Source organism: Thunnus albacares, chromosome 9 (assembly GCF_914725855.1).
Source record: "Thunnus albacares chromosome 9, fThuAlb1.1, whole genome shotgun sequence".
Classification (NCBI taxonomy): Eukaryota; Metazoa; Chordata; class Actinopteri; order Scombriformes; family Scombridae; genus Thunnus; species Thunnus albacares.
The window spans coordinates 18,591,526-18,604,576 of NC_058114.1; the positions used below are offsets into that span (position 1 = coordinate 18,591,526).

General features: G+C 41.9%; 1 protein-coding gene across 1 annotated transcript in view; it reads right to left on the bottom strand.

Moving 5' to 3' along the window:
• fbn2b (fibrillin 2b) overlaps nucleotides 1-13,051 on the bottom strand; it is a 73,987-nt gene that overhangs the window by 3,469 nt on the left and 57,467 nt on the right. The window contains exons 28-63 of the mRNA XM_044361414.1: nucleotides 12,674-12,799; nucleotides 12,381-12,503; nucleotides 12,152-12,277; nucleotides 11,789-11,914; nucleotides 11,255-11,377; nucleotides 10,939-11,061; nucleotides 10,702-10,827; nucleotides 10,474-10,596; nucleotides 9,948-10,070; nucleotides 9,306-9,467; nucleotides 9,092-9,160; nucleotides 8,795-8,920; nucleotides 8,548-8,673; nucleotides 8,242-8,391; nucleotides 8,053-8,124; nucleotides 7,816-7,941; nucleotides 6,997-7,122; nucleotides 6,222-6,347; nucleotides 5,909-6,025; nucleotides 5,404-5,532; nucleotides 5,177-5,296; nucleotides 4,812-4,937; nucleotides 4,446-4,598; nucleotides 4,255-4,320; nucleotides 4,037-4,162; nucleotides 3,583-3,702; nucleotides 3,354-3,476; nucleotides 3,050-3,181; nucleotides 2,795-2,920; nucleotides 2,361-2,567; nucleotides 2,115-2,240; nucleotides 1,792-1,914; nucleotides 1,408-1,524; nucleotides 1,103-1,231; nucleotides 855-974; nucleotides 105-336 (exon numbers count right to left, since the gene is read on the bottom strand). Of these exons, the coding sequence (XP_044217349.1) occupies nucleotides 105-336; nucleotides 855-974; nucleotides 1,103-1,231; nucleotides 1,408-1,524; nucleotides 1,792-1,914; nucleotides 2,115-2,240; nucleotides 2,361-2,567; nucleotides 2,795-2,920; nucleotides 3,050-3,181; nucleotides 3,354-3,476; nucleotides 3,583-3,702; nucleotides 4,037-4,162; nucleotides 4,255-4,320; nucleotides 4,446-4,598; nucleotides 4,812-4,937; nucleotides 5,177-5,296; nucleotides 5,404-5,532; nucleotides 5,909-6,025; nucleotides 6,222-6,347; nucleotides 6,997-7,122; nucleotides 7,816-7,941; nucleotides 8,053-8,124; nucleotides 8,242-8,391; nucleotides 8,548-8,673; nucleotides 8,795-8,920; nucleotides 9,092-9,160; nucleotides 9,306-9,467; nucleotides 9,948-10,070; nucleotides 10,474-10,596; nucleotides 10,702-10,827; nucleotides 10,939-11,061; nucleotides 11,255-11,377; nucleotides 11,789-11,914; nucleotides 12,152-12,277; nucleotides 12,381-12,503; nucleotides 12,674-12,799 (4,594 nt within the window). The remainder of the gene's footprint in view (nucleotides 1-104; nucleotides 337-854; nucleotides 975-1,102; nucleotides 1,232-1,407; nucleotides 1,525-1,791; nucleotides 1,915-2,114; nucleotides 2,241-2,360; nucleotides 2,568-2,794; nucleotides 2,921-3,049; nucleotides 3,182-3,353; nucleotides 3,477-3,582; nucleotides 3,703-4,036; nucleotides 4,163-4,254; nucleotides 4,321-4,445; nucleotides 4,599-4,811; nucleotides 4,938-5,176; nucleotides 5,297-5,403; nucleotides 5,533-5,908; nucleotides 6,026-6,221; nucleotides 6,348-6,996; nucleotides 7,123-7,815; nucleotides 7,942-8,052; nucleotides 8,125-8,241; nucleotides 8,392-8,547; nucleotides 8,674-8,794; nucleotides 8,921-9,091; nucleotides 9,161-9,305; nucleotides 9,468-9,947; nucleotides 10,071-10,473; nucleotides 10,597-10,701; nucleotides 10,828-10,938; nucleotides 11,062-11,254; nucleotides 11,378-11,788; nucleotides 11,915-12,151; nucleotides 12,278-12,380; nucleotides 12,504-12,673; nucleotides 12,800-13,051) is intronic.

Consider the following 13,051-nt stretch of genomic DNA (forward strand, 5'->3'; position numbering starts at 1 on the left):
TTAACAATTTTTTTTTCTGGTCGAAAGCAACTTTCAAGCAAGATCCTTATCTCACTTGATACATGCCAGTTTCTGAAATGAAACTCTAATTTGTGTTCCCTTACCCCTGTCCAGCTCTGTAGAAACCTCCAGGACAGCCACACAGGTAGCCTCCGTCCGTGTTGGAACAGCCGTAGATACAGGGGTTGTTGCCCACAGAGCACTCATTCACATCTTGGCAGCCACCAGCACTCTGCTCAAAGTCAAAGCCAGAGGGACACACACACTTGTAGCTGCCCAGTGTGTTGTAGCAGGAAGCAGAGCCACACATTGTTCCTGCCTGACACTCATTCTCATCTGCAGGGAAAAGAAAAGAAGGTTCAGACAGAGCACAAGTAGGCGAGTGTGTTAAAAGATGATACATGGTAAGTAACATTTGTTTTGCATGTAGCAATACTGTCACATCTTGTATGTGTCATCTTATTTAAGGAGAAAGGGCTTCTTAAACTTATGAAACAATTGGTCTTTATACTTTTATCCTACTTGATACTTCAGGACTATTGATTTATTTTCACATACAAATTATTTATCATTGTGATGATGACGATGATGAAAGTAATAAGGAAGTTTCCTCAATCACTTGATGCTTACAATTTGAGGAGAAACATGATCAGAGGTTTGCTTGGATCAATTCCTACCATACTTCTGTTTACACTACAGATAAACATACTGTATTGTTGCAGCCTTAAAATAATTTGAAAATGACACATGACCTTAATGAACTTTGCAGGCTCTCTGTCCTACCACCACTGGTGCCTTCATGTTCATTACTGTCATGATGAGAAACTCACACACTCTCAGTCACTGTAACTCACCCACACACTGGTTCCACTGGTAGTGCTGCACGTAGCCCTGAGGACAGCCGCAGCGGAAACCTCCCAGCATGTTCTGACAGCCGTGCTGGCAGCGGTGGTTACTGCTACACTCATCCACATCTAAGAAAAATGAACATACAGACTGCTCAATTTCTTATTCTCAGCACATTCACGTTCCATTTTACAGTGTGACACAGATATGTGACTCTCTTAACTATATCTAACCGAATTTGAGGGGGTCTGCTTACCTTCACACTCCAGTCCTGTGGTGTCCAAGGAGAAACCTTTAGAGCATTCACAGTTGAAGCTACCAGGTGTGTTGACACAAGAGGCCTGTGAACCACACACACTGCTCTGACCTGTACACTCGTTGTTATCTGCAAAGAGAGAAGAAATACATCACTAAGAATTTATTTTCATTAAAACTACCTTTTTTGTTCTTTTTAGACAAATATCACCTGTAATTCTCCTTTAATTTCCTCAATCTACCTCACTTAATGCAAAGCTTATTTGGATGCAGGATAACACTGCTCTTCTCCAGTCATGTACTCACCAATGCAGGCAGTCTGGTGCTGGGTGAAGCCAGGAGGACACTTGCAGGTGAAGCCTCCAATGGTGTTGACACAGAGGAACTGGCAGTTATGCTGCTTGGTTGAACACTCATCCAGATCTTAAAGGGAGAGAAGAAAGAACATTAAAAGCAAATAACATACACGAATGAAGCATCAAAGCCATGAAGCTTGTTCATACAAATGGTATGAGAGCAATGTTTCAATTGTAACATACAAATGATAATTATGATTATACTCATCCCTTTAGTGGAGTAGTAAACAGAACCCAGACTGCTGGTGTGTTAATTACTAAGATAGCTAACTATTAAAAAGATCATTAAGAAGCACCTCATGGTTTTTATGGAGTAATAACCCAGTCCACTTACCTTTGCAGGTCTTTCCATCTGGCTGCAGGCTGTATCCTCTGGGGCAGGAGCAGAGGTAGCTGCCCTCTGTGTTTTTACACAGGAAGTTACAGGGCTTGGGAGAAAGAGCACACTCATCCGTATCTGGAATATGAATACAAGGAAACAAACAATAAGAAATGTGAGCGAGGATGATGCAGCAAATGTTTGATACCAGTATTATCAATATATTGCTGAAATACTGTGGCAGTAGTCAGTGTTTATAAAACCAAAATCCTTTAAAACCAAACTGACTGATAATAATATAAAGAAATAGAGGCAGTACAGAGAGAGAACAGCCATACCAACACATGAGGTTGCAGTGAAGTCTGTCTTGTATCCAACATTACAGTGGCAGCGGAAGGATCCAATGGTATTGATGCACTGACCGTTCCGGCACAGATCTGGCATCACCTGGCACTCGTTGATGTCTGGAAGTAGAGAGACATTTTATGACGTGTGTGTGCTCTCATTCTCCACGCAACTCTGCTCCTCTGAACAGCATAGCAGCACAGCAAAGTGTCACTTAGTATCATTACTTAGCTTCTTACCTCTACCGTCGGTGGTGTAGCCAGGTCCAAGTGGACACATCTTCTTGTACTGTACTGTGCCAGGTAACGGGCAGAGCTCACACTGGGACCCCCAGCCTCGGCCCGTGTTGCAGCAGCACTCAGATTTGGTCACACTGTTCCTGTTGGTGGATGACTGCTGACACATTGTCTGCAGAACCTCGATGTAACAGAAGCCCTTTCGGTTGTCTGAAGGGGGTGTTTGGAGTTGAAGAGAGAAACACATCATTATTTGTTTATTTTGGAAATTAAGATGAAACTCGATTCATTCACTTATGGATGTTGAGTTTCCACAGCAGCGATTGCATGCACTTTTTTTGGCTAAATTTAAAAGTAGCGTATCAGCACAACTTCAGTTATGACATCCCAACCTTCACAGTGTGTAACAACATGTTCCTCAGCAGAATTTGTCTTACCAATACACTCAGTTCCAGTAGAGCTTGGCTCAAAGCCGTCATTGCACTCGCAGCGGTAGCTTCCCACTGTGTTGACGCAGCGCCCGTTCTTACAGATGCCAGGCTTGGCGCGGCACTCGTTCAGGTCTGCCGGAGTACAGAGCAAAAGATCAGAGAATGAAGAGTGTGAAGAGGCAAGTAATTCCAGTAACAACAGCATGTAATATGTGAGGACTGAAGTGAACCTCTCACATTAGCTGAAAGATTTTTACTCACCCATACATCCCTCTCCATCTGGTCGGCGCTGCATGCCAGGTGGGCAGATACACATGAAGGTACCAATCAGGTTCTTACAAGTCATACCCTTGGAATCACAGTCATCCAGACCCTCCGAACACTCGTCTTGGTCTGTCAGGAGACAATGAGAGACGATCAGTTGGTAAAACTACAACAGTTAGCTAAAATGAAAACTATTAAAGCCTGTTTCAATGGGAAAAAAGGAGTGAAAAAGCAGAGATGACAGGAGTAAAGCAGATAAAAGTGACACTTTGCAAACAGGAAATCTGCTGTGCCTTCTCACCTCTACACATGCGTTGGTCATCTCGCAGCACATAGCCAGCAGGGCACATACACTCATAGGAGCCAAAGGTGTTGACACACCGGAAGGCACACAGCAGAGGATTCTGGGAGCACTCGTTGATGTCTGCAGTCAAGAAAAGAGACAGGGTGGTTTAATTTAATGTCAAACGATGCAGAAAACAAGTGTACCTGTGCGAATGTGCATGAGTGTTACTGTGTGAATGACTGACCTTCACAGGTCATCATGGGTCCAGGTTCGAAGCCCTCCTGGCATGAACACTCGAAGCCTCCCACCACATTGGTGCAGGTTCCATTTCCACATGGGTTTCCAATGGAGCACTCATCAGTGTCTGGAGAAGACAGAGTGGGGAATAGATAGAGGAGGCAATTAAATCAATGAAACATTTATAACATAGATTTTTAAAAGCAGTCATTAGCTGCTTAAATGTTGGCCCAAAAATAGACCAGGCTGTTATGCAGGAAAAAGCTGGACTCTGGAGCTACAGTAGGAAAATAATATCAGACCCAGGTTGCTAATCTTAAGACACTGATTTTGCTCAAATTTTCTTCTAAGTATCCGGGGCTAGAGTAACTGATATATGACATCAGTTGGTATTGAAACATTAACTAAAAGAAATGTTGCAGATTACTTAAAGGTTACTTAAATTACAGAAACTATCTTACCAACACAGTTAACCCCAGTGTAATCCAAGTTGTATCCAAAGGGGCATTCACAGCGGAACGAGCCATCTGTGTTGATGCAGATACCATTCTGGCAGATGCCCGGGTTATCCAGACACTCATTCATATCTAGAGGAAGAAAGAGAAAAGTAGCATGTTTTTTAACATATGCCCACTTTTTCTTCAGACTCAAGGGATTCTATGTACGTTGCAGCACTCACCTTCACGAGCATCGCCTGGTCCAGGCAGGGCTCCATGGCCATATGGACACAGAGTGTTAAAAGCAGCTGGAGAGACACAAAGTAAACCTCATTATTTTACAAATGTCATCATGTGCACATGTATGTCTTAATTACAGCTGTGTGTGTGTGTGTGTGTGTGTGTGTGTGTGTGTGTGTGTGTGGTTACACACCTTCATTCTCTCGTGGGCACAGCTCACAGGGAAGTCCCCAGCCCTCTCCAGGCATCTTGCTGCAGCAGCACTTAGCCTTGGTGGTGTTGAAGGCTTTGGGGACGGAGCATTTTCCTGCGTCGAATTTGGTGAAACAGAAACTCTCTCTGGTATCTGTCATAAGAAAAAAAAGATCCAGTAAATTCAAATGTGAGCGGATAGAAGCTGATCTGTTATCCGCGAGACACACAAAGACAAGAACCTTCTTCTACCTCAGTGAAGGGAATAAAGTATGTCAGATCACAACATTCATTGGAGAGATAACTCACACAGCTGCTCATCGACACTGTCTGCTGTGCCCCAATGTTAATTAACAGCTTCTCTCACCATAGCAGCGCCGTTTGTTGTCGGAGAGTACGAAGCCTGGCTGACAGGAACACTGGAAGCTGCCAGGGGTGTTGGTGCAGGTGCCAAACTGGCAGATGTTAGGTTCCACCTCACACTCATTGATATCTGGGAAGGGAGAGTAAAAAACGGGATGGGGTCTCAGATCACTGTGCATGTGTGAGAGATTGTGTGTGTGTCTGACCAGATGGCTCAGTCAGTGATGTCTCAGACACCCTGGTATTTAAGTGTAGCTGTTTATCAGGACTCTGGCTATTTGAACAAGCTAGCTTGAGTATGTTTGGAGCCTTTATTCTGAACTGAAGTGTGTCTATCCCTGTATGTGTGTGTGTATGTTCTTGTCTTACCTATGCACTGGTCATTTTGCACCTCATAGCCAGGAGGGCAGATACATCTGAAGGATCCATCAAGATTCTGACAAGTTCCTGGAGAGCAAGTGCCGGGGTAACTCACACACTCATTGATATCTGTGAAAAATGGGACAATGTAAAAATTAGGCAATGTGTGTTTATTTGTCTGTACGAAAACCTATATATAAAACCCCTCTCAGCTTAAACAATTCTTGTACACCTACCAACACAATTCTTCCCATCAGGCGTATTCTCATAACCCTCATTACAGAGACACTGGAAGGAACCAAGTCCGTTGATACACTGTCCGTTCCTGCACACTTGGCCCTGGAGGGCACTGCACTCATCTATATCTGTTAGGGAGACATTGAGAGGATTAGGACTTTCCAGACATTCCCCTGATTTTTGATACCTATCAGCAAACACCACCAACAGCAAAAGATTTTACGTGAGCAGAAGTTAATGTTTTTCCAGGCAGAAAGATATCATCTATAGTCATATATATTACCCTATAAAGACAGTCAAAATACTTCAAATTTTATGTTTAAGTTTTATTTTATGTCTCAACAAATGAAATATTGCTACAGAAAAGGGTAGCCTATTTTTTATCTGGAATTTATAGGTTATCATAATAATATAACATCTGAACCCTTGTCAAGACTTTGACCTTTAAAATAAAGCACTAACTGCTGTTGACCTTTGTAGAGCAGAACAGTACATGATGCATACCCATGCAGTCATTGTTGTGTGTGAGCTCGAAGCCAGGGAAGCAGAGACAGTTGTAGGATCCCACTGTGTTTTTACAGGTACCGTTACCACATGGCTGTCTGTCACACTCGTCGATATCTGGAATACACAGAGAGAGAGAGCAACATCTCAAGAAACTGAGTCATGCAGCAGCACAGTGGCTGTGTAAGAGTGACACTGAAAAGATACAGTACCACCAAGTAAATGTAAAAAAAATAGTGTATTATGGACTTACAATAGTGCAGGATTACATGTAACAAAGTGCTGTGTGTTTAAGTTTAGATGTCTCTCTTACCCATGCACATGGTCTGGTCAGCAGTGGCCTTGAAGCCATTGTGGCAGAGACAGCGGTAACTTCCCTGTGTGTCGATACACTCTCCATGACTACACACATTAGGAATCTCCTGGCACTCATTACGGTCTGAGAAAAAGAGAAAGAGAGAGAGAGAGAGAGAGAGAGAGAGAGAGAGAGAGACAGAGAGAGAGAGAGAGAGAGAGAGAGACAGCAGTGGAAAGCAGATTAATGTATCATATAGTGCTGCAACTGATAACAATTTTCTTTATTCATTGATATGTTGATTATTTTTTCAATATTGTGACATATTCCCATAATAATTTATCAGACCCCATGATTTTCATATTGTTTTTTTTTGTCAAAAACCAATAAATATTTGATTAAGAAGCATATACAATAGACAAAAATCAGCAAATTGTGCTTTTAACTGTGCTTGATTAATGCATATTGATTCAATTACCAAAATTGTTAGTAATTAATTTTCTGTTGATCAAGCAATTGACTTATCATTTCAGCACTAATATTATGTACATATTGCATGAACTCCAATTTATATGAAGTCCTGAAACTAGTATTTAGTCAGAGGCTGGTATAAAACATCTCAGCAGCTTTCCCACAGTCCAGTAAATATAAATTTTAATGATTTTCCTTCGACAAGGGATGCCACTGTCTTACATTTTCCTCGCATCACCAACACATTTACTCTATCTGTCCACCTCCCTGTTATTTTAAGATGGAAAACCCTAGAAAGGTCTGTCAGACAGACTGGACTCACCCACACAGGCCCCACTGGGGGACAGTTTGAAGCCTGGCGAGCACTCGCAGCGGTAGCTGCCTGGAATGTTGATACAGTTGGCGTTGCGCTGGCACAGGTTGTCCCCGCTGTTACACTCATCAATATCTGAGCGGGAAGAAGAAAGAGAGAAGCAGTGGACATCAATCACACGCTCTATAACTGTCTGGCCGGAGCAGGCTGTCAGCTCGTGGACAGCAGGAGAGAAAACACAATGGCGCCATTTTGGCTGAGATACAGTTCAGACAGTCCTGGCAGGTTCTGGATGATTGAAGGTCCTGGCAGGTGCTTCCATTCAGAGCCACTATACTTGTCTTTACAAGGACGTAATTCATGTGGGAAAAGGCAGCATTAACTCCACTGAGTGGACTGCTTGTAAAAGTGGCTCTCAGGCAGTGAGTCAGTGTATCTGTATTTGTAGGTGTGTGTGTGTAGTAAGTGTTTGTGCTGGCAATGAGTGTACTGTATACTGTACAGTATGAGAGACACATAAATATAGAATGATTCAGCAGCAGGGTCACAAGAGGACATAAAGTAGTGACAGGGATAAGAGATGTGTATGTGTGTGCATTTATGTGTGTGAGAGAAAAGGTCAGAGAGAGACAGGAAACAGAAGAAGCAAAAGAGCAGGAAGTCTATGTTATACCACCATGCACTGACTGTCTCATAATTACGTGTGTTTACAAAATGTCTTTTAAATTCACAGATAGTTATCTTCACCTATAATATGATACACAGAATGAAGAACAGAAAGGAAGTGTGAGAGAGATAAAAAAGAGTTAGCTGAGGCCCGAGTTTTACCTTCACAAATGAGCAATATATTGTTGTAGCTGAAGCCCATTGGACATTCACAGCGGAAGCTCCCGATTTGGTTGATGCACACTCCATTTGCACAGATACCAGGGATCTCCCTGCACTCATCAATATCTGCACAGAACAACACCAGAAGATGTTATAACCTAACCTGTAACATTTTAAACTTGGATAATCATGTTTTGAAGGTCTGTACTCAGCCAGTTTTGACCAGATTGACCTTACCAATTGGCTTGCCAGTGTGGATGTCAATGATGAAGCCAGGAGCTTGGTTACCACACAGTGATTGGTACTCAGCTGAAACAGAAAGGACAGGACTGTCTCAATTACAATAATAAAATGTATTCTCGTAGTTTCAGTGTTAGTTGGTTTAGAACGGTAGTTGATTTGTGTCAGTTTCTTTTTGACACTTACGGGTAGCAGGAGTAGGACAGGCCTCGCATGGCTTGTTCCAGGCTTTTCCAACATTATAGGCACAGCAGCACATCTTCTTGGTCATGTTGAAGGACAGCTCGTTCTCACATGTGTCATTGAAGTTACGGTAACACACACTTTTCCTCATGTCTGCATTACCCGAACAACAGAAAGACATTCAGTCTAAATCAAAAAGCTGATATGCTCTTCAGAAAGGTCTGACTTTTAGAAATGACTGTGAATGTAAAATGAGGAGACAGAGAATTAACATTTTCTTGTTGTCCATGAGAGGTCCCACGCACTTACCCATGCAGTTGTTTCCTCCATTGACCTGCATGTATTCAGGGGGACACACACAGGTGTAGTTGCCTAGAGTGTTGTAGCAGGTACCAGGCCCACAGATCCCAATGTGGGTTGTGCATTCATCAATATCTGCACATAAAGAAATAATGACAGATAGTAAAAAAAAATATGAAGGAGGGGCATAGTGATAACACAGCATGAGTTTGTCAATTCAAGTCACTCAGTTTAAATACATTTTTTCAGTCTTTACCTTCACAGATGCGAGTCTCCTCATTGAGATAGTAGCCTCCTGGACATTCACACTGGAAACTGCCAAAGGTGTTCACACAGTTTCCACCCTGGCAGAGACCTGGCAGCTCCTGGCACTCATCGATATCTAAAGAAACATTCAAATGGTTAGATCCATATATGACACTAATTTCATCTTATATAATATCTAAAAAATTATGAAATAGAGGGTAAAGCCGTTTCAGTGTTTTGCTGCAACACATTCTAGTTGCAGCTGCCATTGTGAATTCAATAAAACAAAGAAAAGTGGATGGTTTACCCTCCAGGATGACAGTGATGGGGTTGGGTTTGAATCCCTCTCCTCCTGGACAGAGAGTCTTATATTCCGCTATAGACAGAGACAAAAATACAGCTTGTTACTGTGACTGTGAAATATTTGTTAGAAAATCTGCTTATTTAACTATAGCATGTAGATGTGCATTTTTCAATAAGTATAAAAATGAATTGCTTGGTCGAGGCCATGTGATACATACTGGTGTTGTGGGCAGGGCACAGTTCACAGGGGTTTCCCCAGGCTCCTCTCTGGGAGCAGCAACAAGAAGCTCTGGTCACACCCACTCCGATCTCCACACTGCAGGAGATTCCTCCGTCACCACGTGTACTGATATCCAGGAAGCAGTTGCCGACACGGGTATCTGAGAGAGACGCATATTTACTCATCAATGCATGAAGTCTTTTATGTAATAGGATGGTGAGACTGTGAGTCCACAAATGAAGTATAGTTTGGTTTGCATAAAAGCCGCATCTTCTGCATCCTGTAACCGAGTTCTCAGGCTTAATAATACTCATCTAATGCATTGATTTTATTAACTGATTGTATGTATTGTACACAGTAAAGTGGGAACTATTAATAGCTTCCTACAGTTTAAGTACTGTATGAATGATGCAGAACCTGCTCTAGACTATACTAGATAATATCTTTATGCATTTGATGTATTCATTCATTTTTTGAATGTTCTTAATGCTTATCTTTTTTCTGATGAATCAGATTTAGTCCTCCATAAGGGATTCCCTGATTCACTCATGAATGACATGAATCATGGTCTTCTTCATATTTGTAAACAGTTTGGCTCATATCAACCTTGCCAAACCTGCAAGCTCTCAGTATGACTCACCCACGCAGCCCACACCAGTGGGGTTGAGCTCAAAGTCAGGTGGGCAGTTACACAGGTAGCTCCCCGGAGTGTTCACACACAGCCCGTTGATGCAGTTCACAGGATCCGCACACTCGTTGATGTCTGCAGTACACAGTGACACGTACAAGCTCAGTTACACATAACTTCTTAACTGCATGAACCCATTACTTTATAAGCTGCTGTAAAAGAACAAAGCTCATATACTTTTTCCACTTTTTGTTATTTTAAATATTTTTTATGCCATAATCTGAGCCAGGGTGCAAATAAATTAGAGTAGATCACATTATTTATTGCATAGAAGTTGTTCAGATGTGATTTCTATTACTCTAATTGAAAGAAATACTATCTGCAATGGAATATTTGGTTTGGTCAAATAATTCTGCACGGAAATAGGAAGCATGAATGAAGGCTATTATTGTAAAGGAAACTCAGCCAAGCTATTTGTGTCTGTTCAACCTCTAAAATAAATGATTTTAGAGATACATTACAAAAGTGCTTCACTGACCAGTGCAGTTTCCTCCGCTGCGGTCCAGTTCATAACCATCATCGCACACACAGCGGAACATCCCTGGAAGGTTCTGGCACGTGCCAAACACGCAGATGTTCTGGAAATTACACTCATCGATGTCTGTGGCAAAGACGACAGAGAGAGGGGAAATGTTAGTTATACTACCTGTATAAAAAAAGAACAATAAAAAGAAGAGAGTAAAATGTGACAGAACAAGTTAGGAACCTTGACAAGCCTTGCTGTCTTCTGTAGGAGTGAATCCCATCTCACACTCGCAGCGGTAGCCGCCCGGAGCATTCAGACACTGGCCGTTTTCACACAGGTTCACATTGTCTGCACACTCATCCATATCTGAAACAGAACGGACCAGTGTGTTAACAAACTCTCTGGGCATGAAGCTCACTGCACACACAGTAGCTAGTGTTCAATCAGGATTGAGTTGGAAAGTTTCAACAATCTTACCAGAGCAGGAAAAGCCGTCTCCATTAAAGCCCTCCTTACATGTGCACCTGTAGGATCCTGGTGTGTTGACACAGTCTGCGTTTGGGTTGCAGTTATGGTCCTCGCCAGAGCACTCATCCTGATCTATAGGCATAGAGAGAAAAAAGTGTGATAAAATTCATGGCAAAACTCAATCAAGCCAGTCAAAAGTCCAATTTTCTTGAGTACCAGAGACGTTTTTGTTGTTTTATTTTTCTCTTTGAGACTCGTCTTTCAGTGTAAAACTATCTGGTTTTCAAATCACATCACAGCTAAGATAATCCGGATACATACTCACCCACACACTTGATGCCATCTCCAATCCAACCATCTCGACAGCGACATTTAAAGCTTCCAGGCACGTTGATGCAGGCAGCATGCATGTCGCAGTTATGAGCTCCGATCTCACACTCATCAATATCTGGAGAGATTTTAAGATCAATTAGCCAATAAATAGACAGTAGCACTGTTTTTTAAAACCAGTTATTTCCCTTAAAACATTGAACAAAATAAAAACACAAGAATATAAACAATATCAGAGCTCTACTGTAGTTTCTTTGAGTGAAATGCTCCTTTTTTAATGATGTGCAAAGAGATGTGAAAATGTTGCTTTTTGCTGAGCAGAAACTTTTTAATTCTATTAGTAGTGAGGCTGGTGACTGGGTCTCCAGGTACAGTATGCTATGAATTAATTATTATCTTAAAAAATGTCGACCTTGAACTACTGTATGCATGAATAAACTGTCTTTACGCTCAACTCAGATATGGACACACAGAGGCCCAGACCTCTCCGACCTTGATTTTTTTTGTGTGTGTGTATGTGTGTGTGTACCTGTGCAACCCGTGGATCCCTTCTTGACAAAGTATCCCAGCTGACAGTGGCAGATGAAGGAGCCTTTGGTGTTCTCACAGTCACCGTGGAGACAGATGTTTGGGTTCAAATCACACTCATTTACATCTGGGCAGAGAGGAATGGACAGACATAGATGCTTATGTGAACGTTGGCCTTAGAGAGTAGACTGACAGAGAATGAGACTGACAGAGACAGAGACTGAATGAATAAATGAATGAGGTAGACAAAAAAACACTGGACAAAAAGATGAAGGTGAGAATGAGATTTAAAGAAAGACAAGTATATATAGAGAATAGACAAGTATGAAAGGAGAAGGATTGCAGAATGTTTTTTTTTTCTCACCGATACAGGTCCTCATGTCCATAGAAGCCATGAACCCATCGTAACACAGACAGCGATATTCCCCAGGAATGTTGGTACACTGGCCTCCATCGCAGATGTCTGGAGTCTCCTCACACTCATCAATATCTAAAAAAGCAGCAGAAATAGTTATCAATGCATTTATTCATATATTCAATGTAATGTCTATGGAAAAGTAGAGATATACTGCACATATCATACATATCATTACCTGAACAGGTCCTGAGGTCAGGCATGAGAGCGTAGCCTTCACTACAGCTGCACTCGTAGCTGCCCTCTGAGTTGGTACAGTGGGTCTCACAGCCTCCATTCATAATGGTGCACTCATCAATATCTACAAAGAGAGGTCATAATTACAGTTTAGGCACATGTGACAGTAACAGAATGTACATAAGCCCAAAACACTAAAGGAACAATAATCATTATTATTTGCAGTGTTGCATGTATGCAAAAAGTTGCAAATTTCATGTATATTTTTGGGAAGAACTTTGCTGCTTCACTCACCAACGCAGCCCTGACGGTCTGGTGTGGCCTGGTAACCGGTGTCACAGGAGCACTGGTAGGTTCCCGGCATATTGACACACTGGCCATTCTTGCACAAGTTGTCACTCAGCTGGCACTCATTCACATCTGATGGTACCGGCAAGAAAGTACAGAGAATTATGCATTACATACAATGTAGTGTAGTCTACCTAAAAATGAACAATTACACACATTCCTCTACTTAAAAGTAACTTTATAATTACTTATCAAGATTTTGATATTGTATTGCCAATATGTTGAGCCAAATTGTGTCAAATGTCAACTATTCAACAAGAAGAGAAAAGATCTGACTGATGATCCGAGCTTTTTAAACTACCTTTGGATGTGCTGAGAATGATG